At 49.3% G+C, this 8,949-nt stretch overlaps 1 protein-coding gene across 1 annotated transcript in view; it reads left to right on the top strand.

Annotated features, from left to right (window-relative positions):
* The window catches only part of LOC310823044 (RNA-binding protein Musashi homolog 2-like), a 192,374-nt gene that overhangs the window by 141,272 nt on the left and 42,153 nt on the right, over positions 1-8,949 (top strand). The window contains exon 8 of the mRNA XM_083695717.1: positions 2,132-2,258. Coding sequence (XP_083551843.1) covers positions 2,132-2,258 — 127 coding nt within the window. The remainder of the gene's footprint in view (positions 1-2,131; positions 2,259-8,949) is intronic.

Below are 8,949 nucleotides of genomic sequence, written 5' to 3' on the forward strand. Positions count from 1 at the left end.
GGAGGTGGAGCGAGCTGGAAAACAAGCTGCATCTTCCAATTTTCCAGCTCCCGCCAACCCGCGCCTCCGCATCGCCCGCGGCAACACGCACGCGTACCGTAGCTGGCGCACGGCAACGTGCCGCACTAAAGCCCACGACAATCCAATCTCAGGACGACACACATCAAATGAATATATCACGTCTGGTCGAAAAAAAATAATCAAATTACTTTTTCAATTTTCCTTGATTTCTCAACTCCATCCATTCATTTTCCTCACAATTGTGGCGTTTGTGAGATTTTTGTTTTCCTTTGTTTCCTAGTTGATGTTTGCTCGAGGTGAGGTTCAGTGGAGTCCTGATAGGGCAGAGGGACTAACTGTCAGCCAAGTGTGGGCTATAGTTGCCCCAGGATGTCCTGATGGGCTTGTAGAGGAAGCCATTGGAGGAGGCCAGGTCAATAAAACATGTCCTGTGTTCCTGCCAGGGGAGGTGGTTAGCACACTGTAGTGTGTGCATGGGTAATGTAGTTCAACTCCCTGACACCAAGTGTCCCCCTCCCCCCACCTCCCTCCCACCCTGCATATTGTAGTTCACCGCATACTGTAGTTCAGCTTACATTCTGACATTTCTCATCTTACAGTAATACTAACTAAACCTGGCACTTGGACATGCAGCTAAACAGCAGCAGCCGGTCTAAGCAGAGCTTAGGGGGGGCTTTCCATGTGAAAGTGAGTAATGTGCTCACACACTCTCCTGTTTGTCTACAGGAGAGTGTGTGTGTGTGTGTGTGGGGGGGGGGGCATGGTTTATTTACCCTTGCCCGCCCTCTTATCAGCCTCCTGTCTCCTTATCTCTGCTTATCTCCCTGTCCGAGTGCAGCGGGGGGGGGGGGGAAATACCCGGGCCCCCTCACCCTCTTGACCTCTCACCCTTTGACCCCTGACCCAGTTTTAGATATACGCCACTTAAAGTCTGAGCCCTGCTGTCTCAACCCAGGAGAGGACCATAACTGTCACCGTTCCTAGGCTATATTTCATGGGTGTTTGTCAGGAGATGGCATTGTTTAGCATTGTTCAATTTGGTGCTATTACACTTCCATAGTGTGACTTGTGTGATCTTTAGACTCGGTAAAAACACACGACATTTGAATGTTTGTCTTGTGCTAACATCTCTCGGTGAATGAGTAGCATTGTCACATTGAACACATGGCGATGTCTAGAGTAGGCTACACACTCTTGACTTTGGAGCTGCGTAGGGAGCGAGAGGATCCTGGTGTGAGAGACTGGAGAGAGCAGCACCTGTGTGTTTGTAATTTGCCAGTCAAATGGTGTGTGGTGTTTATGGTAAATGGGTGTTTAAGCTCAGACAGAGGTGGTCGCCTCTCTGTCTGCAGACTGTAAAAAGGAGCTGGTTTTTCTATTCATCCCCACCTGTTGTTACGTTATGCACCCTCTTTGTGTTCTGACAATGGGTTTCTCCTCTTTAACACGACGCACGAGAAAATCATTTTCCGTGAAAACACAGAAAAAGAGGCATATTGCTGTTCCCCCAGTGTCTCCGATGATGTCAAAATGATGATGTCCCGAGTCTCTCTGCCTCTCCCCTGGTAAAGGAAAGGGTTAAGCTTTTATCTTATAAATATCCCCCCTCAAAAAATCCCATGGTCAATGGCACATTCACATATTCTGAGAGCCGGCATTAACATAAAAACGAAAAGCTTGTTACACAGTGAAAATTCAATGAAGGGAACACAAAATGCATTTAATGAAATTCAGATGCTGGGCCTGAGCTCCATGAATCTCATTAAATGGGCTTTGTGCAGTTTTTTCTCTCCACATCTTCTCTTTGTGGAGAAGGTCCTCCAATGCCTCTAATAATGTCAGAGATTTCATCATATTCCCGATTTTCAAGAAGACAATGTCTGCCTTGTTCAGTTGTTCCTCTCAGCGCTCTGGCCTTCCTGCCTCTCTAAAGACGGCATCACGTCCTTTCTTGATGCAGCTTATGATAATAATCAGACCCTGAGTGCATTTCTTTCTTTTAGTTTCTGAAGTTTCCCAAAGTCCCCCTAACTCACTATTTTTTTCTCTCTCTCTCCCTCTCTCTCTCTCTCTCTCTCTCTCTCTCTCTCTCTCTCTCTCTGCTGCACAGGATTTGGCTTCGTAACTTTTGAAAGCGAAGACGTTGTAGAGAAAGTCTGTGAAATTCATTTTCATGAAATCAATAATAAAATGGTAAGTCCACTTTTTTTTTCCTTCTTTTTTTCAATTCCAGGTTGGTGTTGAAGGATTAATATTTGATTTCCTCCTTAATGGAGTGTTAATGGCAGAGATTCACTTGGTGTGTGTGTGTGTGTGTGTGTGTGTGTATGTGTGTGCATGTGTGTGTGTGTGTGTGTGTGAGAGAGAGAGCACACTGTGGGTCTCAGGGTCTCAGGGATAGGAACGCAGCGGTGTGGACTGCCCAGAAACCGTGAAATTGTGTGTGTGAGTTCCGCCTGTCAGGCTAAGGGACTGGGGGGGGGGGGGGGGGGGACCTGTCCCTCTCTTCCTCCTGTGCACCCCCCTCCCCCTCCCCCCTCCCTCCCTCCCTCCCTCCTCAGAGCTGGCCAGGGAGGCTGTGGAGGTACTGGCAGAGACAGAGTTCATTAACCAGGGATTAGCACCTTCCAGAAAGCCCATTGATGATCTCACTCCAGACTCTCCCGCCCGTTATGCTCTGCCTTCAGCCACACAGAGACGACAGGTCACATGTGTTGTTTTCGGACTCCCAGGTAATCAGGTGAATTCAGTGTTCAGAACATACTGTAGGCATCAGTTCCAGGTCACATGATGATGGACAGGAGCCAATCCCTGTTCAGTGACGTGTGAGGCGGTGTCAACCTCCTGTCCCCCCTGAGATGCCTGTGTAGTGACTGGACCGTCTCCATGGCGATGGGATTGGGCCTAGAGGGAATATTCTCCCTCGGTCACTCGGTGGGACTCCGCCCCTTACTGTGTGGCCTTCACCGCAATAGGACGTGACTGACAGAGGCAGTGTAGTAGAAACAGGTCCACCTGGGACCGGCGGCCCCATGTATGGCCTTCACACACGTCCCCTGTGTGTGTGTGTGTGTGTGTGTGTGTGTGTGTGTGTGTGTGTGTGTGTGTGTGTGTCACCCCCCCCCCCAAGTCCCAACGGAGAAAAAGCTAAGGGGGAAGAGAGGAGAGCAGTGGAGGAGGAGAAACAGAGCTGGTTATCTGGGTTGGAGATCAGATCGTGTACTCTTTCTGATCCCCCCCCCCCCCCCCCCTCTCCTCACTCCCTCCTCCCTCTCTCTCCGTCTCTCTCCATCTCTCTCACTCTCACTCTCTCTCTCTCTCTCTCTCTCTCCGTCACAGACAAGCCTCTCTCTAAGCCCAGGGACAGACAGACACAGTGTCTGACTGCACATCTAGGAGACCAAGACAACGCTATTGATTTTTATATGATATTGCATCAAATGGTTTCATCGTTCAGAGAGCAGACCAGGGCTGCCATTTCGTTTCTCCCTGCAGTAGGGTTGGAGGGGTTGTCGGGCGGCCATCCATCCCCTAGCCCATTGTCTCACGTCAGATAGCGCCGACTCCCGTCTACACTGATCTGTCTCGTACCTTGCAAACGTGTCATGGGATAGATCAAAAGTAGCCCCGGCTGAAACATGCTGTCAAATCGTTGTCTTGGTTACAATGTGTAGACTCCTGGAAGTACTGAAGAAACCATAAATCTGTCAATTATTTCTTCCTGTTTTTCTCCGGCGAATTTCCTGGTTACAGTACATGACCTTGACACGAGCGTGGGACTATGGTGGTTGAAGGTGAAGTCGTTATTTAGGTTTGGAAATGTACACGAAAACCAGCATAGGTTGTTCAGTGAGCCAGCCAGCCGAGCAACTCATATTTCAGGTGAAACGGAACAGGTGTGTTACCCGCAGCTGTGCAAACTTAACAGCACATATAAATTATTCTAAAAGTGACTTCAAGCAACAGTAACTAACGATTTATATCAAGCTTTCATGGTTTGGTAACATAAGTAGCAGTCCCATAGACAAGCAATGGGAGGACGCATGAATCTGACAAATTAGGATCTAATTTATCGTGGATGCTTTCTCATCTTCAGATCTTTTGATGGGTTCCATGTCCTACAAGACAGGGCTCAGAATGTACACCACCTGTCATAAGACAATGAGAGAGAGAGAGAGAGAGAGAGAGAGTGAGTTAAAACGTGACCGATCTTCCTGTTCTCCCCCCTCTACCAGAATCCACTGGTGGAGTTTTCTTTTGCCAGGAAGATCAAAGCCGTCTCTCTGAAGCATCATCTGCTAACAGCCTGTGTGGATATTTGACTTGCTAATTCCCAGTCATCATTATTACCATCATCATTATTATTATTATTATTATTTAGTAAAACTCCTGTTACAGGGAGCCGCATACCCAGGCTGTTTTCATGCTCTGCGTGTGTTTTGATTCCCATCATCTCAGCCTCAGCCATCTGTTGCGTGCGAACCCCCTTGCGTTCAATAGAGGATGAGGGATATCCAATGCCAGTTGACCCGGCTCTGAGGCAACCCAGTTGAGTCTCCGACAGGCGAGGCTACAGGCGTCGCGGTGCAGCCGTATGGGAGGAAGAGGCCTGGTACGGGCCAGGCTTGCCAAGGCACGAGTGTCGCCCTCGCGAGGATTCTTCTCTTGCCGCCGCCGCCCGCCTGCCTTTGATTTCCGCTCCGGGCACGCAGCCGCTCCATAAAACATTCAGCAGGCAGCTTTTCTTCTGCCGGAGAGAGAGGGGAGAGGGGGTGGGGGGGGTGGGGGGGGGGGGGGGGGGGGGGTGAGTGGAGCTCTACTCAGACCCCCCCCCCCCCCCCCAAAAAAAAAAGAGTCCTGCTGTGGCTTGGCCCTCGGAGCTCTGACAGAGTGCTGACATCTGGGAGGAGGGAGGAGGAGGAGGAGGCGGCGGTGGAGGTAGGGGAAAAAAGGTTCCGATTTTGATTTCATGTGACAGGCGAAGGGGGGGGGGGGAGGGTGATTTGATATCCGAACAATTTTACCTTGCCATCCCAGAATGCCCCCTCTTTGGTTCATCGCAATGAAGAACATTTCAGAAATAGACTGAGGCCTCGTACATCCTCTCCTCCGTGCCTGTGATCTGAGACCATTCATCTCTTATTAGAGTTAGAGTCCATTAGAGTCCGTTTCCCTATCATGTTGAGAGTTACAGTTGAATATCTCCTGGCCATATCCCTGTGACATCTGGAGACTTCACTCAGCTGTACTCCCAGGTAACCCCTCTGCCAACGGACCCCCACCCCCCCATCCTAGGGCTCCTGTGTGACGGGCATGGTCACTGCACACACTGGGATGTGATCTAACAGTGGTCTGCGTGTGTGTGTGTGTGTGTGTGTGTGTGTGTGTGTGTGTGTGTGTGACTGGCTGGATTCTAAAGGACTTCAACCCAGGTCACCCTGGGTTCAGCTGTAGAGCCGGCGCCACACTCAGGAGCGGTTATTTACGGCTGGTGGGTGTCCCTCTGACCCAGTGAACCCCCCCCCCCTCTCTCTCTCTCTTCTTCTGACCTGTGCCCACCAGGGGGGCTCCTGGCCTCTGGTGAGCTCTGCCAGGGAAATCCCAGGTCAGGGTGATGCTGAATCCTCATCTCCTCTCTCCACCTCCTCCTTTTCTCTCCTCCTCCTCCTCCTCCTCCTTCTCCTCCTCCTCCTCCTGCCCAGGCCTTGATCTGCTAGAGAAACAGCCTGAGTCTGAGTGGTGGCTGGAGAGGAGAAGAAAGGAGGGGGAGGACCACGCAGCAGAGATGGAGAGATGGAAAGAACACTCCATTTCCCTCCCTCCCTCCATCTCCGCTTATCTCTCTCTCTCTTTTTCTCTCTCTCTCTCTCTCTCTCTCTTTCTCTCTCTCCCCCCCTCCCTATCTGTCTCTCCTTCATTCACAGCCTTTTCAGATCTGATTACTGTGGAGCCCCCCAGGGCAAGAGAGAATCAGGAGCCAGAGAGTGATTGAGAAAATGGCCCCTTCTCTCTCTCTCTCTCTCTCTCTCTCTCTCTCTCTCTCTGTGTCTCCCTCTCTCTCTCCCTCTCTCTCTGTCTCAATGGCCTCCTGATCACCAACTCCTTCCTTGGTTGTTAGTGTGAGTTCTGCCTCATCTACGAGGCACCGGCGTCGGCAGGCAGGGAGACGGGGGCTGCATGAGAATTAGCCCTCGTCCTCATCTCTCTTTAAGTCCCCCCCCCCCCCTGTATACCGCCACCTGGTGGTGTGTGCCAGACACTGCTCCTTCCTCCCTCACTCCCTCCTTCCCTCCCTCCCTCCCTCCCTCCGGTCCACACAGAAGGTTTCTCCCATCGAGCAGTAGAGAGCTGCTGTTGTAGGGTAGAGTTGGCGGCTCTGGCTTCAGCCCATTGCTTTGGCCATCAGCCAGTTAATCACACTGGATTGGACAGGACTTCACATGAGTTAGACACTCCTGACCTCAGTGTAGGGGTACCCTGTGTGTGTCTGCAGCAGTCCCTGGAGACGGCGTGGCTCCCAGTGTGGGGAGGGAAATGTGAGGACTTGACAGCGGCTTGGGCATCAGTGTGACATTTATCAAGAGGCTGGGGTTTGTCATTAATTTGTGCAAACTTGTGCGCTGGGCTTAATGGACTGCTGTTGGGACTGCTGATGGATGACGGACAGGGATGAGGATGGGGATGGGGACAGGGATGTGGCGGGGAGTGACACACTGTCAGCAGTCTCCATGTTACAGCACGCTGCAGCGCCTCCTTGACAGATGGAGAGACCTCTCATTCACACACGCACACTCATACACACACACACACACACACACACACACACACACACACACACACTCACGCTTTAAGGACACACTGATTTTGGCGGGCCTCGCTGGGACCGGTTTGATTATTCGTCTTTAATTGCTATACACATCTGAATATACGAACCGGCTGGATTAATTTGGGAAGCATTAATCAGCTGTATTCTCCAACGGCACTATGCAGTGTTGCGCAATCTAGTAGCATTAAAAGGCATAGACTCTTGGCAGTGGGTCACCTGTGGTACCTGTCCATCAACCTGGCTGCTTTATTAGGAGCAGTGGACTGTGTCTCCTCCAGTAGATAGTGGCCAACAGAGTTGTTCTCTCTCTGTCGGCGGCGTAGTAGATGCTGTTTAGTAGAGCCCCCCACCACCCAACCCCCCCCCCCCCCCTCCTTCTCTCACTGACCGAGAACCCTGTGTGTTAGAAGTGTAGTATAGAATCTACTTTTAACTACTCGACTACTCGATGGCCAAGTGGTCCACTTTCCATGTCTAAGTACTGGTCTAGAAAGACCAAAGACATCAAAACCCAGAGAGCTGAGAGTGCACGACTTATTGGCACGCTGGGGAAAGTAGAAAGAAAAAAAATAAATTGTGGACCAGTGTGAATATGAGGAAACACGTTGAAATGTGGTGGAGGAAAAACAGATTGCGGAACAGCCTGCAATCTGCTGGCATTTGATTAGTGCATGATTCATAGTTGATTTGTAGATGATTCATAGCCATATCTACTCTCTCTCTCTTTAGCTAGTATGAATATAGCAGCAAGACCCCTAAAGGCTCCCTCTGAGGAAGTTAGAATAGAGAGGGCATTAATTAGTATGCTTCTTGACAAGTGTTTAAAGTGCACACTAAGTGAGTAGGTTGGGACAGAGCCTTAGTCTCTCTTAGTCAGTGAGAGGGCGCAAGGCCAAACAGCATCTACTGAACAGACCACAGAGCATCTAGTCAATATAGGAATGCAAATTTCGGTTCATTTTGCTTTTCGACTAACTGACCCAATTTCCAAGAAGTAGAAGTTGTGACCCACAAGAAATACAAATGCATGGGCTGGTAGGAAGGTGGGTAATTATCTGGCTTTAGGACCATGCAGAGGCTGCTAGAGCTGTTGGAAAATAATATGTTACTGTGTGTACCCCAACAACTCAAAGTTTACCTGGCATTGGCCTCTACTCATTCGATAGGGGTACAGTAAACTGGAAAGAATGGCATTCTCTCAGGCATTTCCCGATTTCAGTCAGCATTCCAAAAGATGGCCACCGGAAAAAAACGTACATTCATGTGACTCCCAGCATTCACACCAGCTTCGCTGTCATTAAAATGTTTTTCTTAAACTCATCTTATTAATCATCCTTTCAAACATACAATTTGATAAAGGTCAGACATGTCACAACCACAGCATAGGGAGGTAAATGATGCGAGGGGTCACAGGAATACATGTTTTGTTTTTTCTGGTGGCCGTCTTTTGGGATGCTGACTGAAATCGAGAAATACGGTAACTCTCTCCAGTTCTGTACCCCCACTGTACCCAAAAACAACATGAACAAAGGCTAATGCCAGGCGGTTTTACTTGCAGAATACCCAATGTGAGTCATCATTTAGCCGTCTGCTACCTTTGAAGCTAAGTCACCCCCCGTCCCCCCCCCCGCCCCCCCATGCCTACCAATCTGTGACTAGACTTCAACAACATCCAAAGGTAAAAAGTATTAAGTCTAGTCACAAATGGGGCTAGCAAAACTGTTGCTCAAGACATTAAAAACGATGTAGAAATAAGAATTGCACGAAATGCACTTGCATCAAACCCACATTTTCTCTAACCACAAAAATAAAAATCTGCCAATGTAATTCAACAATATGTGTCATCTAACCGATAAGCATTATTGGCTAAAGTATTTGTCGCCGGTTAACCAATGAACAGTTAATTGTTATCATCCCTAAGTCAAAATATTTTTTTAAATAAACATTATTTCGAATATTTTTGATCTCTAAACGGACCAGAAAGGTAGCTTTCAGTAGGGAGCAAAGAAGCATGTGCTCAGACTCTTACTTAGGGTCGACCTTGTCAAGCTGACAGGACTGAAGTCATGTTTGAAGCAAAGCTGTTCTAACGTGAGTTGCTG

Source organism: Argentina silus (genome assembly GCF_951799395.1).
Source record: "Argentina silus genome assembly, chromosome: 2".
Taxonomy (NCBI): domain Eukaryota; kingdom Metazoa; phylum Chordata; class Actinopteri; order Argentiniformes; family Argentinidae; genus Argentina; species Argentina silus.